This window comes from Ursus maritimus, unplaced genomic scaffold (assembly GCF_017311325.1).
Source record: "Ursus maritimus isolate PB19 unplaced genomic scaffold, ASM1731132v1 scaffold_17, whole genome shotgun sequence".
In the NCBI taxonomy this organism is placed as follows: domain Eukaryota; kingdom Metazoa; phylum Chordata; class Mammalia; order Carnivora; family Ursidae; genus Ursus; species Ursus maritimus.
Window position 1 is genome coordinate 18,599,536 of NW_024424119.1, and position 22,569 is coordinate 18,622,104.

Consider the following 22,569-nt stretch of genomic DNA (forward strand, 5'->3'; position numbering starts at 1 on the left):
TGTCTTCTGTGGGGAAGGTTTATTAAGACCTAAGCTAGAAGTAGGGAAAACAATTTCCCAAGAGCAATAAGGAGCCTTAAGGAGCCTCCTACCCTATGTATGTGGGGCCTACCTTGCTCTTAACAACCTCCTTTGACTTTTGTTATGTTTGGCTAGTAACCTTCATGGATCACAGAGAGAAATCTTAGCTTTGCCCCTCTCCGGGAGGTGATCTTAGGCAGGGTATCTTGATCTGTGAAATAAACGTGCCTTTCAGTGTGATGTAATGTACCAAACCTCCTAGCACAAAGTAGGTGAGGATTTAGGAAGGCAATAAAACCTAACTTCTCCCCCCCGCAAGCTCCACACATATCCACAAAAGATCTAACACGTGTTCCCCAAATCCTTCCAGTAGAAACTAATTCCTCAAAGGGAAACAATATCCATATTCCATTGGTCTTCTTTGAAACTGAAATACTCCTGGGATCGATGGCCTCATAAGTGACTGATAACTCAATGACTTTTAAACAAGAATGCTAGGAGTCTTGTAGTGATCCAAAGGGGCGCCTGCACCCCCGTGTTTATAGCAACAATGTCCACAATAGCCAAACGATGGAAAGAGCCCAGATGTCCATTGACAGATGAATGAAGAAAGAAGATGTGGTATATACACATGATGGAATATTACTCAGCCATCAAGAAATTGAAATCTTACCACTTGCAAGGACATGGATGGAACTACAGGGTATTATGCTAAGCGAAATACATCAATCAGAGAAAGACAATTATATGATTTCATTCATATGTGGAATTTTAAAAAACAAAATATGGGATCATAAGGGAAGGGAGAGAAAAATAAAATAAGATGAAATCAGAGACGGAGACAAACCATAAGAAACTCAACTATAGGGAACAAACTGAGGGTTGCTGAAGGGATGGTGGGTGGGAGGGACGGGGAAGTGGGTGATGGGCATTAAGGAGGGCACGTGATGTAATGAACCCTGGGTATTATGTGCAACTGATGAATCACTGAACTCTACCTCTGAAACTAATGATACACTATATGTTAATTGAATTTAAATAAAATAAAAATTTAAAAAGTGGTAAAATTAAAAAGAATGCTAGGAGTCTCTAGTACTAATTTAGTTTCATTTCTTCATAGGGCACAACCAGTAAAACACAAACAAGTGTGTTCTTTTTGCTTTGGTGAGGGGGGAGGGGTGTAGGTAGTGGTGATTACCCTGAAAGTCCCCAAAATGCCCCCAGATAAGAGAGATATCCAAATGTCCTCATTTTAAAGCTAACCGGCCAAGAGTGAATAATTTTCATAAGTCACTCTCCAGGATTATTTTTACTGGATGAGTTTTCCACACCTTAAATTATTTTCTTGTATTTTTTCCATTATATAATTTTTATGGCTGAGATAATTTTATTGAATATGTCCTCCTTTTCAGACGCCAGAAAATTTAAATTTCTCAGCAGAGTTTCCAAATCATGATCTTAATGGGAGTCACAAAGAAACTTCTTTTCTTACAAAAATTTAAAGTCGTCTATTCATCAGTGGGTGTTTCTTCGCTTGGTTCCTCACTCTGAATTAAATCTGACTCATCATTCCCGCCTGTATCATCATTCCCGCCTGTATCATCTGAGGCTGTGGAAACCATGTCCGTCGTTCTAGATTTTGACCTTGTGTCTGTTTTTCTCAATTCTGAAGAAGTGGTGCCCCAAAACGTGCTGCTCTCAGCACTCTTAGAAAAAGATGTGTCTGATATGCCTTCTGATGGATGAAAATAAGACAGAGTTGCCAGCTCTGGGTTGACGGTGTATTCAGTCTGAAATCTACTTTTATAACTGAAAAAGAAAACATGTATCAAGAGTTGTTTTTAATTACATACATTTGCAGCTCAACTCAATTTAGAAAAGAATCACAAAAATTAAAATAATATATTAATTCTGTCCAATTACTTGGTATAACACCATATAAATAAATGAAAAATGTTAGACCCTAAGCCGATGTGCCACTTAGAACAGAGTTCAGAGCCTTTTTGATCCAAGGCTAGCAAAAAAGAATGCATATCTGGATTCTCTATATCCTTTCCAATCAACTAGCGTTACTTTTACCGCTAGATGACTATTTAATAGAGTGGGGAAAACTTTCCCTTGAGAGAGAGCTCTATGCTCCTTTCTGAATAGGGGAAATGGAGCTTAACTCGAGATCTTAAGAGAAATTTGGGAGCCACATTCCCTAAACTATCTACAAGAGAGGAGGGTGAGCGCTTCACATCGCGCACGTTCCAAAGGCTCCAGAGGTCTGCGGACTTACTTAATTGTCTTCACTTTGTACAGCGTGGCACTGCACACCGCCAAGAGGATAACAAAAAGGAAGAGGGTCATCAACGAGATGCCCAGCATTAGTTTTAACTTGATTTCCTGTAGCTTGGTCAGGGTGTCTTCACTGGTAGCATTCAAATCAGAGTCTGAGAGGAAAGAAAGAAAATGCAATGGAAAAGAGTAACGGTCTCCAGCATGTTTTCCTGGATGAGTAAAGAGAGCAAAGCAACTGAAGAGAAGCCTTCGCCATCCAGAGTATTCACTGCACACCCTCACTTGTCTCACGCAACGCAAAGAAGACTGTAAGCTACTCCCTAGGGCTAAGTACTCTTTGCCTGTTCTTTTCAACCTCCACAACAGTCCTGGAGGAGCTGTTCTTAGCTCCATTTTCCAGGATCACAGAAGTTTATGAATTCGTCCATGGCACACAGCGAGTAAGTGGCAAAATCTGGTTTCAAACCCAGGTTACCAGATGTACAAATGTGTCTACAGCAATCGTCCTTCCTGACTAATAAAGACCATTTCAAGACTCTGAAGGGATGACCATTAAAAATGTGACGAACTTACACACCAGGGCCTTGTCCTTCAGAAGAGAAAGATACCCTTTTACTGTTGGGACCTGCATTGATTTTTCTCTGATGCTAAAGGGATGGTGCACCAGATGCTTTCTCCAGGAATTGAAGAACTGCATTTATCATTTTGTTACTGAGATCACACCTAGTGTATTTGATGTTAAAAAAGAAACGAAAACCTACTTCTTTCTAAAGTAAGTTAAATAATAAAAATCATGTCCAGATCCAGAGACATCAAAGGTCTTTTTTACTAAATCTATTAATGAAAATACATCTTTGCTGCCACATTTTACATTTGCCTGAATTGATGTCTGACTTAATAGACATTTATTTAATGGTGACTTGAAATGACCGTGTTGATATTTCTCCCTTCCCCCAACTTTCTCCCGCCCAAAAGTTCCATAGGCTTTCCTTATTTTCTAGGTCATGGTGTTTTGGTGATAAGCAGGGACAAGCTCCCATGTTTGTATTCCCTGATTCCGTAATTGTCAAAGTGCGATCTTAGACCGCGAAGAGTGAAATGTATACTGCTATCAGTGACTGTTATCTTGACTTTGAGGCAGATGCTTTGGGGAATTATCAAACAAATTATGTTAAAAGGGGCTCTGCTGCTCCTTAAAAGGGTTTTTGTAAAGAGGTGTGCTTGTAATACATTTTGTTTTTCATGGTGATGCTCAAAACTAGAGAAAGATTCTGACTCGCTGTGTCTCTCTCTGTCAATAAATAAAATCTTTTAAAAAATCTTAAAAACAAAACTAGAGAAGGGTTTGGAATTCCCCACCACTGGAAATCACAAGAAAGCTAATTACAAGCTTGGGCAGATGTTATCTGTAAAATGGAGATAATACCAACTTCATGGAGTTGCTGTGAGGACTGACATCATAATGTATATAAAGCCCCTGGCATGTTATATGTGCTCCATATATGATAAAAAATTAATCATGTTCAATTTAATTACTGGGAAAGACAAAATATTTCTCAAGTAACACAGCATTAGTCATTCCCATATATAATTTTTCTAAACAAAGACTCACTTGATTTTCTTAAAACCCTGCAAGGCAAATGGCTGTATTTGTCAAATAGTCCAATGCTAAATAGAGATGTCAGGCCTTAGATGTATCACCAGATGCTAACTTTTCCCCAATAGTTTATTTGTAGGACAGAGGTTTGGGAGAAATTAATATATTGCCTTGTCGTGAAATTTTCTATTGAAATCAGGAGTTCTTTTACTCACATAAATATAAATAATCCATGAATGAAAATTACCAAAAAGAAAAAAAAAACTGCATTCAGCAGCAGGAATTCTCTCATTCATTGCTGGTGGGAATACAAAATGGTATAGCCACTTTAAGGGTCAGTTTGGTAATTTCTTACAAAGCTAAACATAGTTTTACCACACAAGCCAGCAATCACAATTCTCTATATTTACCCAGAAGAGTTGACAACTTATGTCCACACAAAGACCTACACATGAATGTTTATAGCAACTTTATTCATTATTGCCAAAAATTGGAAGTAATCAAGATGTCCTTCAGTAGGTGAATGGATAAATTGGTATATCCACACAACGAAATGTTATTCAGTGATAAAAAGAAATGAGCCATCAAGCCACGAAAATACATGGAAGAATCTTCAATGCATATTACTGAGCGAAAGAAGCCAGGGTGAAAGTCTATGTACTTTATGTTTCCAACCATATAACATTCTGGAAAAGGCGAAACTATGGTGATGGTGGAAAGATCAGCGGTTGCCAGAGGCTCGGGACAAAGGGGCGGATAGGCGGAACACGGGATTTTTAGGACAGGGAAACTGCTCTATGACCGTGGTGGTGGACACATGTCAAAATGCACAGACCTGTGCAACGCAAGGAGTGGACCCTAGGGTAAACTATGGACTCGACTTCATATTAACGTACTGCTATTGGCTCCTCCATCGTAAAACCTGCACCAAACTGAGGCAAGATGAGAATGATAGGAGAAACTGAGTTGGGGGAGTATAGGAGAACTCTCTGTACTTTCTGCTTATTTTTTCTGTAAGCCTAAAACTGCTCTGAAAATGGAGTCTATCAATTAAAAACACCGCATTCTAGATATGACTCACTTGCCTGCGCCTCTGTTTGGTTTATCTGTTTTAGGAATAGAAGTCACAAAACCGGAAAATGAAAACATCTCTCTGCATATATGGCAACTGGAGAATAATGCTTAGGGACAATCGCTTTTTAAAACAGCAAATGTCCTCTCTGATATGATGCTAGCCACCGCGCGACCCTAAAGTACATTCCACATTACTAGAGAAAACAGTACCGCCATGCAGTGAAGTCACACACTGAAATGTGTGCCGGCACTAATGCATCCATTTAATTGAAGTATTTTGTTCTTACTTGGAATTGGGCGAAATAATTGATCTTTTTCTTCAATCTCCTCTGCTGTTGGTGTTGCATTTAAAGCTGTTAAGACAATAAATTGGTGTTATGGTAAACAAAATTCACTTACGAAAATTACTGTGCGTGTGTGTTTAATATAGAGAGTTAATTCTCATTATTCATGACAGTTATGCTCCGTCAAGTCACGGGAACACTGACTTAGTGAATATTGAATTGTTGCTCTTGGGGCAAATGCAAGCTTAGGTTCCTGAGGACCTCTGGTCACAACGTTGTCATCAACCAATCAATACATAACTTGTTTTATGTGTGTTTCTGTTTAAAGATACTTTATTTACTATACATTGCTGATTCATTGACACTGAATTCATGATTAATGTGATTAATGGCATTATAACTCAAGCCTAAACAAAGTGTATCTGACACATATTTTCTCCATAAGGTATATCACCGCCTTCTCGTGCTCAGGAACACTAACCAGCATCTTAATACTACACTTGGGGGCCATTTTAATTAGGAAATTCACCGACTGAAAGCACAAAAATGCAAAACACATAGCACTAAATAGACAACAAGAAGGACACTTAATTACAGTGTAAGAGCTGCAAAAGGAAGGCAGAATGTTGCCTTGTTCTGTCTGCGCTGGGAACGTGAGTGTCGGGCAATTAAAATTTGTTGCTGCTCTGTGCATGTCTGTAAACGAGCATGAAAGTGATTCGGGGGTTACAAATATATTTTAGATGTAGGTAAATTCGCAAATACAAAATCTGCAAATAATGAGAATCAACTGAATATGGTATGCAGTTCATGTTTACAATGCATATGCATGTACATGTGTGCTACACGAATGACATTTATACATGTGTGCATCTGCAGATACATTCATACATGCATGTATAAGACATGCACATTGCACTTACATATGTCTGCTTATATGTTTATGATATATGCATTACTTTTATACATGCATATATTTTGATACACACTTTGCATTTATTCGCATATCTCCATGTGCTTACATGCATCCTGCTCCAAACACAAAGAAGAACTACACTGAGCAAGAGCCTTATTTAAAATTTTTAATCATAAATAAACTGAATGACAAGATTGCAACATTTACAGGAGAATAAACTTTTGGGGGAGAGAATCAGAAAGTGTGTGACACAATCAATTTTGTGGGTTTGTTTTGCATTTGTTATTACATGTGATAATGGCAGCAAAATGTTGACTTATTAATTCTTAATATTAGAACTATTTGCACGGATGTTGGCTTTCTCACATAAGACTTTAGAAAACCAAAACATTTTCCCAGCTACCTAACTACTATGAGTTTACCTTTAGCTAACATTGTCCAAAATGCAGGCTCATTTGGACCCTTGCTTGGTCCTGTTTAAAAAACAAAATAGAACAGGATAACTAAGTAAGGTAAGTTCACTTTAGTAAATTTGTGATAGAGCATTTATTCACTTGTTAGTTTAGTCATGTAACAGTTATACCTTGAGATTCCACCATGTGCCAGACGCTGTGGTTGGCATTGAAAGTCAGGAATGAAGACACAGGCCTTACGCTGACGGAACACACTCTCAGTTTGGGAGGCAGACAAGAATCACTGTTAATTATGATGCAGGATAATGGGGGTGGGGGTTCCAATAGAAATGCACAAGTGGTTTGCACAGAGAGCCCTAACTCCAGTTGCAAAGGCCAGAAACCCTTCGAAAGGGAGATGATGCCCCAGTATGGGCTTAGAGGACTAGAAATTGTTTTCCAGGCAAACAAGCAAGAGTGAGATCATTCCACTGAGTCATGAGCAGATTTTGTGAGTTCTGAGAGCCTCGGGTAGACTAGAGTGAAGAATATGGATGGGGAATGTGACCAGAAATGAAACTTGAACATTTCTCAATGGTCAGATTATTTCAGGTTTAAATGCCTGGTTAAGAAATTAGAGCATGAAAAATAAATAAATAATTTTTTTTAAAGGTTGTTAGAACATGACCCATGCCCAGTAGTAAATTACTAAAGATATTTACGAAAGGAACACCACCAGGATGATGAGATTTCTATTTTTAAATAAACCAAAAAAAGTGACTAAGATTTTTGTTTGTTTTAGTAGTGTTAAAGATGTTAAAGTGAATTAGTTTAATTCACAGTAATCGTATGAGAAACATACTTGGATGCTTCATGTAACGACAGGTCCATTGTCTTCAATTAGACCACTCATTCAAGACCTTAGAGGAGAGCCATCCTGGGTTGTTATGGTTATCCAAATATTTTATAAGGAACACTATTCTTGACAGGAAAATAAAATGATGATTTTGATTTTGAAACCTGTCACTACCAACCCCCCCCCCAATAATTTTAGGAAACACTAATAGTTGACTCTAATTAGAGATAAATTTATTCCTCAAGCAGATAGAAATTTTTACATTATTATTTAAAAATATTAAAATGTATTAAAATATACTTATATATCTAATATAAATATAAATGTAATACATTTTATTAAAATAAGTTTTATTTTAAAAAGAGCTCACTCCTATCCCTTGTCAGGTAAATCTAAAAATTGACTCTGATTTTCACTGTTTAAAAGGTTTTAGAGTGACTTCAAATTGTAGCTGTATAAATTCTTTAAGCATGCATGTTTCACTTTATGAAACACCCAGAGTACAGAAACATAAATTAAATCATATAATGATATGCTCCAAGTATGACTACAGCTTAGAAACTTTAATACTTCGATTTTTTTTCCCATAGTGTTCTGTAGGACTTTCTTCACTGGTGCCTTTTCCAGTAGGTGATATAGTTGTTTCATTGACAAGTTTATCTGCAAAAAGGGATAACAGATTATCAGCATATACACATATTGACAGCATCTGTGACTAGGCATTTTTTTTTAAGCTAAAAAACGGAACAAAGAAAGAGAAAAAAAAGAGAAAGATGTTGACTTTTTCCTGAGACGTATTAAAGGAAGGGAAAGAAGAAGGCATTGAAGAATAAAGTTTTTGAGATAATGGGTTGCCTGAGAGGGGATTGATGCACCTATAATTTGAGAAAAAGCTGGGGCGGAGGGGCTGTGGGGGGTGGTTGTGGTGGTGGTTATACGCTTCCTTTAGAGGTAAAAGAGATGTATTGGATGAGAACATTGGCTTCAGATGTTTCCCTGAACAGGACTTGAAGTGATCTTCTCAGCCCCGGACGGCTTTGGTTGCCAGTCAGTGTTAGGACACAGAAGAGGAAGGCGCACCAGTATCCTTGTAAATCAGAAACATTTGCATGTTAACGACTCAAAACAGAGTTTTGGGTACAACAATTTGGGGCTACAAATCAAGGGTCTTCAGGCCTATTTTAGTATATATCTCAGTCTATAATGTGTCCCTCTTCTGGAGGAATGTCAGTAAGAGTGTATTTGGGAACAATTGTGACTGAGGGACATTTTCCGTAGCCTGCTCATGGTGGCCATTTCAGTTAATTTTGTTTAATACGGGAGTCAATGAAGTTCCCATGAAGTACAGGCAATCTCATTATAGAAGAGTTCTCCAGAGAGGCAGAATGAATTCAGACTGAACCCACCAAAAGCACCATGACAGGTGCCTTGTTGGCAAGAAAGCTATGGAAAAGAGAGTCTGTTACCAGAGTTGACATGATTCGGGCAGGGCTCCAACAAAAACTGGTAAGTAATCCTTCCACTCTGCTACGCATCCCTCATACTTGGAGAAAGGTGGTGTGTGGACTTTCCCCTTGCCCTCACAGTTCTAGGGACTAAAAGAATTGTTAGTCAAAATTATTCTGGAGAATTCCATCTCCTTGAGGGGCTTGCTCCTCTAGAATGTCCCTACCATGTTAGTATATCTCCTGTCAGAGCCCCCATTTAAAATGGGAAAAATTTCTTATCCAATCCAACTTTCTTTGACGTTATTTTGAGGACTTGAATTGTGGGAATAGAAATTAGGGTTTTAGAATTTCTTCCATGTGTCCTATGGTCCTCAACAATCCATCTCCTGAAGAAATTTGAGCTACCTGGTCTGTTGAAGACCTGGCTCTCTGTTTCTTGTCCCAAACAACTCAACATGGTGTTTGCTGTGTACAAGCAAAATTCCCATGAGTGATTTGTTTAATTAACATATGCCCTTAAAATGTCCCTCACTTATGTCCCAAGGTTTAGAATTACTCAAAATATTCCATTATTGTCAAATAACTTTATTAATAATTAGGTATTACCGAGTCTTGGCTTTTCCCAATATTGAAGCTACTAGGGCCAGAAACATTCTCTCCTTCTTATTTAATTTTATCCTCTTTTCTTGCCTTCTGTTTTATGCCTGTGTGTTTCATAGATATGAGCTATTGATACTTCATGGTGAAAGATATGTATATGTCCTTTGGAGACTTTTAATGGCCTCCAAAGTCACATGCTGGCAACAGTTTTATCTAGCAAATTAATTACACTTGGTGGAAAGATGCAAAAAGGAAATAAGAACATTTGAAGTTGAAGGTATAAGCAGAAAGGAATAAAAACGTGGGTTTAAGAAAGACATACAATTTTCTAGAGCCCTAAATCTTGTCATTATTTTTCTTTCCATGAAAACCAAAAATATGAGGCTAAGGTATGTAAGAACCTGCTTGACTCCTGATTTTATTAGTGCAAGAGGCATGGAGTCTCCTTATTTAGGAACTAAGATTCCCTGACTCTAGCTCCACTAAGACATTTTTCCTACTTGACACTCTCTAGTGCTGTTTGGAAATCTTGCTTTAAGGGCTTTTCATACTTGCAACGGTGACTTTCAGTATTTTTAGTACTTACAGTTTCTTAGGGCAAATTGCAAATCTGTTGTTGCTCTCACGGATATTTCAGACTGGCTGCCATTTGGATTTTGCGTTGTGAACACGTCTAAAAATACAAGGTCGAATGTTTTCAGCAACTAAGTTACTTCTTGTTCCCTTAAGTTTTTCCTCATCTGATTTTTTTTTTCTTAAAACATAGGCACTGACTAGTTCCAAGAAAAGAATAATAAAGTATTTGAGGTATTCTTCAGCTACAAATTAAGGAAATGGTTTAAAAATAAACAAGGTTTAAAAATAAAATTCATGGAGCTCCTGGGTGACTCAGTTGGTTAAGCGCCTGCATTCGACTCAGAGGAGGATCCCAGGGTCCTGGGATCGAGCCCCACATTGGGCTCCCTGCTAAGCAGGGAGAGGGAGAAGGAAACTGCCTCTGCCGCTCCCCCTGCTTGCACTTTCTCTGTCAAATAAATAAATAAAATCTTTAAAAAATAATAAATAAATAAAATAAAAATAAAATTCATGGGGAAAAGGCCAAATTAGTATCCTTATGCTAAATAACATTCTGAGAAGAAATTATTGAGGGTTGATTATAACTCAAAACTAATGGATATATCCGCCCAACCAGAGTCAAAGTAAATTGGGTCAAGACGGCAGACTGACATATTTACATATGAATACATGCGCGTCTCCTTTTTTCAAAATCTCATGAAATGACAGAAAATTTTATACATACATGAATGCATCTGTGTTTGATACATACATACATATTCAATCATCCTACCATGTAGTCACATTCGTGCACACACAAACAGTGCCATTACTGTATCATGATTTTTGAGGAATTTCTGAGCTAGATCTATGGGGAAATATAACAAAAGGACACCAAAGCCCAACATGCATGTTATGAGTTATGAAACTATAAAAATTAAAACACTTCAGTACTTTTACAGAGAAAAACAGATGAAAGAAACAATAAAAAGGTAGCAAATGGCCCAATTTCAAATGAGAATTTAGATTATATTAAATAGGTTTCACATGAGTAGGGAATTGGTGTTAGATATTTGGCAAACCTCCTTGAAAAATATAAAGTTTGGTGCCTAATTTATGCCTTATACAAAGATTTATGAGCAAAAATATGAAATTATTTGAAAAAATGGGAAAATAATTTAATTTCTTCAGTTGAATAAGACCAAAATATAAAATGCAGAAATTATTTAAAAATTAATAAACAATTGATTTTTAAAAATTACAATTTTTCTCTGTGATTAAGATACCTAAACAGGTTTAAAAATAAGCAACAGCCTGGGAAAAAAATACTTGTTAACTTTTACTATAGGAAAAAGATTATTATAGTAAACATAGAAAGATCTCCTACAAATAAATGAAAATACAACCTGATAGAAAAACAGGCCATGGATATGAATAGACAAATCACAGAAGTAGAAATAAAATACCCAATAAATATAGAGAAAAATACTCAACTTCACAAGTAATCAGAATGCAAATGAAAACAGTAATGGAAATTTCTCACTTATATTCACAAAATATGATTAACAATTTTCACTGTAGGTGAGATTGTGGGGCATTTTTGGAGGATATAAATCGTAGATACTTTTTGGAGGGCAATTTGCTGGTATCAATATTTTTAAAGATTTACCCTTTATCCAGCAATGCCCAGTACTTGGTATCTATCCAAAGAGAGATACACCCAACTGTATATGAGAAGAATGTAAAAGGGAAAGACTGCACATAACCTAATTCTTTAAAAGATAGTGGATAAATTATGGGACGTCATTTTACAGAATACTAGGTATCCACTAAAAACAATGAGGCAGATGTGGAAAGATCTCCAGAGTTGTTAAGTGAGAAAAGTAAGTCATAACACAATTTCTTAGGAAGATCCCATTTATGTTTTGTATATATATTGTGTGTAAGAAAGATTCTTTCTTTAATCGAAGTCATCATCAGGCTCTTAGTTTATTTACCCTCTGGATATTTTTTAAAAAAGGTACATCCTGAAATGGAAATGATTGCACCATTTGCACATCACAGGGAAAAGACTTGGTGGTGGATAGATTAGATAACACTCCTGACTCTGGCTTTGGTAGTATGAAATCTGGCAATTGACCTCTCTGAGAACTAGGTGTGTTTTTCACCTACAAAGGAAGGACATTGATTCACCAAGGAGAAAATAGAAATAACAATTTATGCATTATTAGTATCAAAGTACTTGAGTGTATATATATGAACGTGAATATATATGTATATATCTCAATTGCATTCCTATTTTTCCTTTGATTAATGTTAATAGGGATCCCAAGATAACTAGATTTAATCTTAATTTGTTTTTATTTTGACAAGAGTTTCTTACGAGTGGTGGACCTTATAAGGACACAGAAAGAAAGCCCATATGTGTAATCATGAATAAACTGAAGTTTGATGACCTTTCAAACATCTTAAAGTCATCTTGCTATGAAGTGAATTTTGTGCCCCCCACCCCGAAAAGAGACATGTTTAAGTCCTAACCCTCAGCATCTCAGAATGCAACCTAATTTCAAAAGAGGGTCATTGAAGATATAATTAGTCAAAATGGAGTCACACTGGAGTATGGTGGGCTCCTAATCTGATATGAATGGTGTCCTTATAAGAAGGAGGAAATGGACACAGGCACATCAAGAATGCCATGTAAAGATGGAGGCAGAGACTAGAATTGTGCTACAAGCCAAGGAATGCCTGGGGCTACCAGAAGATGGAAGAAGGAAGGAATGATCCTCCCCGAGAGGTTTTGTAAAGACCGTGGCATGATCAAAACTTTGATTTTGGATTTCTGATTTCCAGAATGGTGAGAGAATAAATTTCTGTTGCTTCGAGCCACCAAGTTTGTGGTACTTTTTTTCAGCAATACCCACCTCCAAATAAATCTTGGTTAACTCACCACAGAATTAGATCAATTGCAAATCACCATAATGCCATGATGAACTCTGTTATTTATAGGAAATTACCAAAAAAACCTTGTTAAACTTCATAGCATCTCATGAAAAAAGCTGTAGAAAATAAGAATTTCATTTAACACACTGAAACATTAACAAGGTAAATAAAAATTTAAGAAGTGGGAAATAAAATTACAGAGTTTTTAAAATGTTAAATCAAAGCACCACAACCAGCTTTTGTATATGTGTTGCTATTAACTTTAAAGACTTACATTGTTTTATATCTTTATAATAATTGCCACTTTTCTCATTAGCAGGAGTATTCTCGTTAATTTCCGGTTCCTGTTTATATTCTTTCAGAGTGCTAGGTGCCCACATCTCATCTGCAAGATTCATGATAAGAAATACGTTGACTTCTTTTACTACTTTCTTTTTTTTTTCAACTGCATTTTTCTACAAAGGATTTGAGGCAGAGATTTAAAATGTAAATTATGCCGTATTTCCAATAATAAACTTTGTATCATCCTATAGAAAACTGTCACATACCAGTTTTCTAAGATAATGGGTCATCTTTCTTATTTGCTCTTCCCGTAAAACCTTTAAATGCTACTCACCACCACCATGGGAAGTCGTATTGGGGTCCTGTAAGGAAAGAACCCCAGATACAAAAATAAACAATATAAAATTCATAGGGAAAATGATTGATTTATCCAGTAACCTCCTGCTTCTCCTCAGAGTTTTCTTTCTGTTGCCCAGCAGTTCCTGTAACTAGCTAGGACATTATGATGTCACTGCCTAAGGGAGATCAGAATGCTGGGGATGAATTTCCAAAAGCTTTGTGACTCAGTCTGACATCTAGTTTATCTTTGATGTTAAAAATGGTCCAAAAACTAACCATTATAAGATTTTCTTTGAAAATCAGGAAATACATTTTCATGAAATAATGTGAATTATTAGTCATCAGATTTTAAAGAACCATTAATATCGTTGATAGCAAAATGAGAACAGAAGTTTTTGGTTTTCCTTTCCTGATTAAAACCCTTCAGAGTGTAGGAATAGAGGGTACATTTCTCAATCTCATAAAAGCCATCTATGAAAAGCCTACTGCAAATATTATTCTCAATGGGGAAAAGCTGGAAGCCTTTCCCTTAAGATCAGGAACTCGACAAGGATGTCCACTCTCGCCACTATTATTCAACATAGTACTAGAAGTCCTTGCAACAGCAATCAGACGACAAAAAGGGATCAAAGGTATTCAAATCGGCAAAGAAGAAGTCAAAATGTCTCCATATAGAGACATTTCCATATAGAGTATCATGTGATACTCTATATGGAAAACCCAAAAGAAGCCACTCCCAAACTATTAGAAGTTATAGAGCAATTCAGTAAAGTGGCGGGATACAAAATCAATGCTCAGAAATCAGTTGCATTTCTATACACGAATAACGAGACCGAAGAAAGAGAAATTAGGGAATCCATCCCATTTACAATAGCACCAAAAACCATACGTTACCTTGGAATTAACTTAACCAGAGATGTAAAGGACCTATATTCTAGAAACTATAAATCACTCTTGAAAGACATTGAGGAAGACACAAAAAGATGGAAAGATATTCCATGCTCATGGATCGGAAGAATTAACATAGTTAAAATGTCCATGCTACCCAGAGCAATCTACACTTTCAATGCTATCCCGATCAAAATACCGAGGACATTTTTCAAAGAACTGGAACAAACAGTCCTTAAATTTGTATGGAAACAGAAAAGGCCCCGAATCTCCAAGGAACTGTTGAAAAGGAAAAACAAAGCTGGGGGCATCACAATGCCGGATTTCGAGCTGTACTACAAAGCTGTGATCACAAAGACAGCATGGTACTGGCACAAAAACAGACACATAGACCAATGGAACAGAATAGAGAGCCCAGAAATGGACCCTCAGCTCTTTGGGCAACTAATCTTTGATAAAGCAGGAAAAAACATCCGGTGGGAAAAAGACAGTCTCTTCAATAAATGGTGCTGGGAAAATTGGACAGCTACATGTAAAAGAATGAAACTTGACCACTCTCTCACACCATACACAAAAATAAACTCCAAATGGATGAAAGACCTCGATGTGAGACAGGAATCCATCAAAATTCTAGAGGAGAACATAGGCAGCAACCTCTACGACATCGGCCAAAGCAACCTTTTTCATGACACATCCCCAAAGGCAAGAGAAACAAAAGATAAAATGAATTTATGGGACTTCATCAAGATTAAAAGTTTCTGCACAGCCAAGGAAACAGTCAGAAAAACTAAGAGGCAGCCCACGGAATGGGAGAATATATTTGCAAATGACACTACAGATAAAGGACTGGTATCCAAGATCTACAAAGAACTTCTCAAACTCAATACACGAGAAACAAATAAACAAATCAAAAAATGGGCAGAAGATATGAACAGACACTTTTCCAATGAAGACATACAAATGGCTAACAGACACATGAAAAAATGTTCAAAATCATTAGCCATCAGGGAAATTCAAATCAAAACCACACTGAGATACCACCTTACGCCAGTTAGAATGGCAAAAATTGACAAGGCAAGAAACAACAATTGTTGGAGAGGATGTGGAGAAAGGGGATCCCTCCTACATTGTTGGTGGGAATGCACATTGGTACAGCCACTCTGGAAAACAGTGTGGAGGTCCCTTAAAAAGTTAAAAATTGAGCTACCCTATGATCCAGCCATTGCACTACTGGGTGTTTACCCCAAAGATACAGACATGGTAAAGAGAAGGGCCATATGCACCCCAATGTTCATAGCAGCAATGTCCACAATAGCTAAATCATGGAAGGAGCCGAGATGCCCTTCAACAGATGACTGGATTAAGAAGTTGTGGCCCATATGTACAATGGAATATTACTCAGCTATCAGAAAGAACGAATTCTCAACATTTGCTGCAACATGGACGGCACTGAAGGAGATAATGCTAAGTGAAATAAGTCAAGCAGAGAAAGACCACTATCATATGATTTCTCTTATCTATGGAACATAAGAACTAGGATGATCAGTAGGGGAAGAAAGGGAAAAAGAAAGGGGGGTAATCAGAAGGGGGAATGAAACATGAGAGACTATGGACTATGAGAAACAAACTGAAGGCCTCAGAGGGGAGGGGGGTGGGGGAATGGGATAGACCGGTGATGGGTAGTTAAGGAGGGCACGTATTGCATGGTGCACTGGGTGTTATATGCAACTAATGAATCATCGAGTCTTACATCGGAAACCAGGGATGTACTGTATGGTGACTAACATAATATAATAAAAAATCATTTAAAAAAAAAAGAAGAAGAAGTTTTTGGTTTTCAAAGCATTACCATATTGTATGTTCCTTTGAATAGCTGCAAGAAAGCACCTGTTAAAAACTCATCAGATACCTAGATTCAATCCAAATGCCCTGCAAGGTCTGGTTCATGGGCTATCTTCACTATAGAATTCCTTACGAAAAGTGTTTTGAAACTCGTCTTCTCCCTGCTGATGAGCGAGGCTGATTGTCATGTGTCTGTTATTTGTATGTCTTCTTTGGAAAAATGTCCATTCATGTCTTCTGCCCATTTCTTAACCGGATTATTTGTTTTTTGGGTTCTGAGTTTGATAAGTTCTTTTTTTTTTTTAAGATTTTATTTATTCATTTGACACAGAGAGAGAGACAGCCGGCGAGAGAGGGAACACAAGCAGGGGGAGTGGGAGAGGAAGAAGCAGAGCAGGGAGCCTGATGCGGGGCTCGATCCCAGGACCCTGGAATCACGCCCTGGGCTGAGGGCAGATGCTTAATGACCGAGCCACCCAGGTACCCCTGAGTTTGATAAGTTCTTTATAGATTTTGGATACTAACCCTGTCTCGGATATGTAATTTGCAAATTTCTTCTTCTATTCCATAGGTTACCTTTAGTTTTGTTGTTTCCTTCGCTGTGCAGAAGCTTCTTATTTTGATGAATTCCCAATAGTTAATGTTTGCTTTTGTTTTCCTTGCCTCAGGAGACGTAGCCAGTAAAAGGCTGCTACGGACAAGGTCAAAGAGGTTACTGCCTGTGTTCTCCTCTAGAGTTTTGATGGTTTCCTGTCTCACATTTAGGTCTTTATTTTGAATCTATTTTTGTGTATGGTATAAGAAAGTGGTTCAGTTTCACTATTTTGCTGTCCAGTTTTCACAACACCCCTTGTTGAAGAGACAATCTTTTTTCCATTAGCCTTTCCTGCTTTATCGAAGATTAATTGACCATATAGTTATGGGCTCATTTCTGGGTTTCCTATTCTGTTCCATTGATCTATGTGTCTGTTTTTGTGCCAGTACCATACTGCCTTGACCACTATAGCTTAGTAATATAGCTTGAAGTCCAAAATTGTGATGCCTCCAGCTTTGCATTTCTTTTTCAACATTACTTTGGCTTTTCCAGGTCTTTTGTGGTTCCATACAAATTTTAGGATTCTTTGTTCTGGCTCTGTGAAAAATGCTGTTGGTATTTTGATAGGGAGTTCATTGAATGTATAGATTGCTTTGGGTAGTATACATATTCTAACAATATTTATTCTTTTAATCCATGAGCATGGAATGTTTTTCCATTTCTTTATGTCATCTTCAATTTCTTTCATCAATGTTTATTAGTTTTCAGAGTACAGATCTTTTACCTCTTTGGTTAGGTTTATTTCTAAGTATCTTAGGGTTTTTGGTGCAGTTGTAAATGGGATTAAGATTCAGATTCATTAAAATATTCAAGTATCTTAATGAATGGCTTCAGATAATCAAACCATGTATACAGTGTGATGACCTCACAGCATCTACCTTGCAGTGGAAAATGCCAGGTTCATGGAGATTACTCTTTGGCAGTGGTCTTGCCCCTGTGCTTTTTTGATCTGTTTGCAGTTTTATGCCTATGTCCCAAGACACTTATTACCAATACAACTATTGAACAACTATATAAAAAGTTACATTATCTGAGACTATATTAGGAAATAAATCTTTACTTTTCTCAGAAAATCTCAAAGAAAATGGATTAACAAAAGGTTGTTTTGCTATGCTTTTCACTACATACAACAAATGTAAATTTTGTACAATAAATATTTCCTAGGTTAAAAAAAAAGAGTCCCTTTACTATTTCTTGCAGGGTTGGTTTAGTGGTCATGAACTCCTTCAGTTTTTGTTTGTCTGGGAAACTATCTCTCCTTCTATTCTGAATAATAACCTTGCTGGATAGAGTATTCCTGGCTGTATATTTCTCCTATTCAGCATGTTGAATATATCATGCCATCTCTTCTGGCTTGCAGTTTCTGTTGACAGATCTGTAGCCAGCCCTGTTAGTTTTCCCTTGTAAGTTAGGGACTTCTTTTGTCTTGCTGTTTTTAGGATTTTTTTCCTTTGTCACTATATTTTGCAAATTTAAGTACAATATGTCTTGATGTTGGCCTGCTTTTGTCGATTTTGAAGAGGGTTCTCTGTGCCTCCCGGATCTAGATGTCTGTTTCCTTCCCCAGATTGGGGAAATCTTTAGCTATTATTTCCTCAAATAAATGTTGTGTGCCCCCCCCTTCTTCTTCTGAGACTCCTATGATACAAATGTTATTACCTTTGATGGAGTCACAGAGTTCCCTAAGTCTATTCTCGTGTTGCATAACTCTTCCTTCTTTTGTTCACCTTCATTATTTTCTATTGTTTTATCTTCTAGGTCACTAATTTGTTCCCATTTCTTCCATCCTTGTATTCATTGCATCAAGTCTGTTTCAAATCTTTGTTATTGCATTTTTCATTTCCGACTGATTGAAATTTTCGACTGATTGTTTTTTAACTCATTTGTCTCTGTGGTAAGGGCCTGCCTAAATTCTTCCATTCTTTTCCTAAACCCAGAGAGTATCCTTATGATTGTTGCTCTAAATTCTCCATCAGGCATATTACTTATATTGGTTTCAATTAGATCTCTGGCCATGACCTTGTCTTGTTCTTTCATTTAGGATAAATTTCCCCCCGGCACCCTTGGCATTTTTTCTAAGTCTCTGACTTCTGCGTGCTAGAAAAGCCTGCTGTGTTTCCTGCTCCTGACAGTAATGGCTTTACAAAGGAGGGGTCATATAGTGTCCAGGGCCTGGCACTTCCAGGAGTGTCTCAGGGGTGTGCTGCGTGCACTCTGCTGCTGTGTTTTGGCTGCTGTATCTTTCAGGCTGGTCCTCTGCAGAGGGTCCCCTTGCCTGCTGTGGGCCGTGTTTGGACCTTGGTCAGAGTGTGGGGAGTTTTAACTAGCTGTACTCTGGTCTGCTTGTTAAGTGAGACCTGACTCTAGTTTCACTAGAACTGAAGCCTGGCAGAACTCTCTGTTCAGTAAATGAGGTGTGTACAGGGGTTTCTGCCAGTCTCCTGGGGAAGGGGCCTGCTGCACTGGGACTGAGACACGCCTGCCAGAGAAAAGCAGTCCCAGCAGAGCACAGGGAGGTGGGACTTGGTGCAAGGAGCTTAGGCAGCCAGTGTGAGTGCTGTGCTATTTACCTCAGGTGGCTCTGCACCTATGCTGAGGGGTGGCTGGGGGAAATGGTGCCCGCTGGCTTCTCTGTCCCAGGAGATGTGACTCTGCCAATGCCACCTCCCGCAGATGTGCTCCAACAAGAGCGAACGGTCTCCCCCCATGCACTTCAGGTGATCCTCAGATCATGCCCTCTGCCCCAGGGTTGTTTGCCTGCCTTCACCCCAGGATTGGGCAGCACCATCATGGCTCTATCCCAGCCAAGCCCACTGACCCTTCTAACTCCAGTCTTCAAGCCCTGCTGATGGCAAAAACTCAGGAAAATCAGCTCCTCTTGCTTTCCCAGTCACTGGCGTTAGGGACGTATTTTCCTTGTGTGATCCCCCGTGTTCAGCTCTCTCTCGCCTTTCTCTGAGACCAGGGTTCCCTCCCCTCCATGACACCTGCCATCTGTTTCTCCCCCAAACCACATCTCTGCACCTCCACTTTCTGTAATGTGGCCTCCTCTCTCCCTCTAGCTGTGGAGTTTGCTCTATCAGTCCTCAGGTTGATTTCTTGGGTATTCAGAATGATTTGATAGTTATCCAGCTGTGTTCCAGGGACAAGGCAAGCCTAGGGGTCTCCTTCTATGCCATTAAGTAAGCTCCCCTCCTCTAAATTGCTATTTTAAAACTTCCACTTAACCTAAGTCATAAGGAGGTTGCTAATTGATGGCTATCCAATCATCTGGGAAAACAGAGTGGACGCATTAGAATAGAGCGACCAGAACATTGAGGTTGCAAAGAAAAGAGTGGAAGAATAGATTTACAGTGGGGTCTAGGGTTTAACTTTTTTTTTTTTTTTTTTTTTTTGAGAGCGAGAGAGAGAGATAGTGATGGGGGCTGGTGGGGAGAGGAAGAGAGGCTCCATGTTCAGCACAGAGCCCGACTAGGGGCTCAATCTCACCACCCTGCGATCATGACCTGAACTGAAATCAAGAGTCAGACGCTTAACCAACTGAGCCACCCAGGGGCCCCGTGTGCAACATTTCAAAGCTGGAACAGGGCAGTATGGTAATGAGGTCCAAGGACATGGGTTGAGATTGCTAAATTAGATTAGAGGGGAAGAGCATTGGCATTGGGATGTCAAGTAAACTGAGCAACCAAGCTGTTGGATGCACCGTGTGGCCAAGGAAAATCCCTATGAGAGGAATGAGAGCAACGGGGGGAAACTGGTGCCAAAGTCTTCAGTGAATTAGGGCAGGTTTGGAGGATGATACAGGTGATGATGGTGGGTGGGGCTGTACATGTAGGGCTAAATGGTGTAAACCTTGAAGGGCAGATGGTATTTGAGAGCAGGAGTCAAGATCTTGAAGAAGCAAGAATGCCAGCTCTACCTCAAGGGACCGAGAGATGCTGGAATATGTGAGGTAGATCAGAAGGGCTTCTCTTCTAGGAGGCTGCAGTGAAAAGCCAGACCTCAGTTAGGACTCATACTCATACTGGATCCAGATATTGCATTTATAACTTAACATAATAGAAGCATCCTCATGAACTTAACATCTCTATGACATCCAGTTTAGTGACTATTCATAACTGGTTGTGGTCATTTGCCCTATTGCTTGTTATTTGGGTTGCTTCCAATTTTCCTTATTATACACAATGAAGTAATGAACATATCTATGACTCAATTTTTTTCAGCATTTATGAATATTTCATTTAGATAGTTTCCTAAAAGGGGACTTTCTACCTTAAAGCATGTGAGCATTTTCCCAGGTCTTGATGCTCATGGTTCCATGCTCATCTTGGATTTTCTCTGCTCCAGCCCTGTAACCAACCATTTCTCCAAGAATTCCTGGTTCCTTTAAGTAGAGACTAGCATTCACATGTTCAGATCCGGGCACTAGATGTGTTCACTGGCATGCCACTGTCATCAGGCCCTCTCAGTGGACAAACACAGAGAATGTATCGAGTGCCCGAGTGTCTGTGCATGCAATGTGCAATACATAAGCGCACACACACCCCGATGCCATTTCTCAGCTGCAGGGGTGGTCATAGGGGTTCTGTCTTCAGGTCACAGTGGAGGCAGTGGCAGCAGCCACGGCGAGGCGTGTGCTTGTCCCCCCACGCTGTCCTGGGGAGTCTCCCTGCCCTCCAGGGGACGTCCTCTTCCAGGAGCAAGCAGGATCCCATGGAGAGTGACCAGGTATGGAAGGGCTGGGCTGCCCAAGCACATCGAGCGCCTCTAGACCTTTAGGACTCCCCGGGGGAAAACCATCAGCACTGCCACCAAATGAACAAAACAGCACAGAGCCATTTCAAACAACTGCATTCCAGCCCAGTTACATCAGCCAGGGCTCTAGGGAAGGCAAACTGGAAGTACTTTAGGGGAAGCCCGCAGACTGGTGTTTATTCTTAGATCTACTTTCTCTATTCTTTTGGTGTTGAAATGTCCTTTCTTCTATGAAATAAGGGTGATGATAGATGGTAACATTCTCTATGGTTTAATTTTAAACTTTTTAGCCCACAAAATAAAAAAAGATATTTAAGGAGTGAGAGGACTGTTGGCCATCCTTTCTAACCAGTGAGAAGCCTGCCTTGGGCCTTGCCAAAGAGAGAAGTCCATTCTGGTGGGAGTGGGCTGCCTCAGAAGGATTCTTGTTGGGAGGGGCAAGCAAGGGGGCATGATCGGGTCTGGGATTTAGAAGGGGCACTCTGGCTTCAGTTTGTGAAAAGTGAATGGTGAGAGAAGATCCTAGAGACAGGGAAACCCTCCCCTCACTTCTGTAGAGTGACGGGCATGAGCAAGGAGAGCCCGAAGAAATGCAAAGGTCAAAAAGAATGGATATGCAGGAAGAGGGGCCTCTTTGGCTTTGAGGCTCACTTTCTAAGAAGAGTTTGAGCACATCTTTTCCCTAAACTGCTGGAACTTATTTGCTATTTTGTTTTTTTCCCATAATTTCATGACAATAAAGAGTCTGCCCTTCAGGACAATCTTTCTAAGAACAGTAGAGAAAAGGGTACAGTTTTTTTTTTTTTTCCTAAAAATTTTTTTTCTTCTGCTGCAAGCCAGACTAGTCTATTTTGGCAAGCCTCCCATTGCCCATAGCTGCTTTCTTCATTCTGTATTCACGT

General features: G+C 38.9%; 2 protein-coding genes across 2 annotated transcripts in view; both read right to left on the reverse strand.

The window, feature by feature from the left end:
- Nucleotides 1–1,067: 1,067 nt before the first annotated feature.
- EQTN (equatorin) lies at nt 1,068–7,662 on the reverse strand. Its single transcript, XM_008695208.2, has 5 exons — nt 6,759–7,662; nt 6,598–6,648; nt 5,263–5,328; nt 2,303–2,456; nt 1,068–1,830 (listed from the first exon to the last, which is right to left on the reverse strand). The coding sequence occupies exons 1-5, from the start codon at nt 6,772–6,774 to the stop codon at nt 1,530–1,532; spliced, it is 588 nt and encodes a 195-aa protein (XP_008693430.2). The 5' UTR covers nt 6,775–7,662; the 3' UTR covers nt 1,068–1,529.
- Nucleotides 7,663–7,845: 183 nt separating this feature from the next.
- The window catches only part of MOB3B (MOB kinase activator 3B), a 209,217-nt gene continuing 194,493 nt past the window's right edge, over nt 7,846–22,569 (reverse strand). Inside the window, exons 4-5 of the mRNA XM_040631490.1 lie at nt 10,058–10,144; nt 7,846–8,083 (exon numbers count right to left, since the gene is read on the reverse strand). Coding sequence (XP_040487424.1) covers nt 10,094–10,144 — 51 coding nt within the window. The 3' untranslated portion in view covers nt 7,846–8,083; nt 10,058–10,093. The remainder of the gene's footprint in view (nt 8,084–10,057; nt 10,145–22,569) is intronic.

What these genes read in the sequence shown, in the direction of transcription:
- EQTN (XM_008695208.2), bottom strand. An exon ending in ATTATTTCGCCCAATTCCAA is followed by an intron (nt 2,457 to 5,262) that starts GTAAGAACAAAA and finishes CTTTCCTCTCAG; the next exon opens with ACTCTGATTTGAATGCTACC. An exon ending in TACAAAGTGAAGACAATTAA is followed by an intron (nt 1,831 to 2,302) that starts GTAAGTCCGCAG and finishes TTTCTTTTTCAG; the next exon opens with TTATAAAAGTAGATTTCAGA.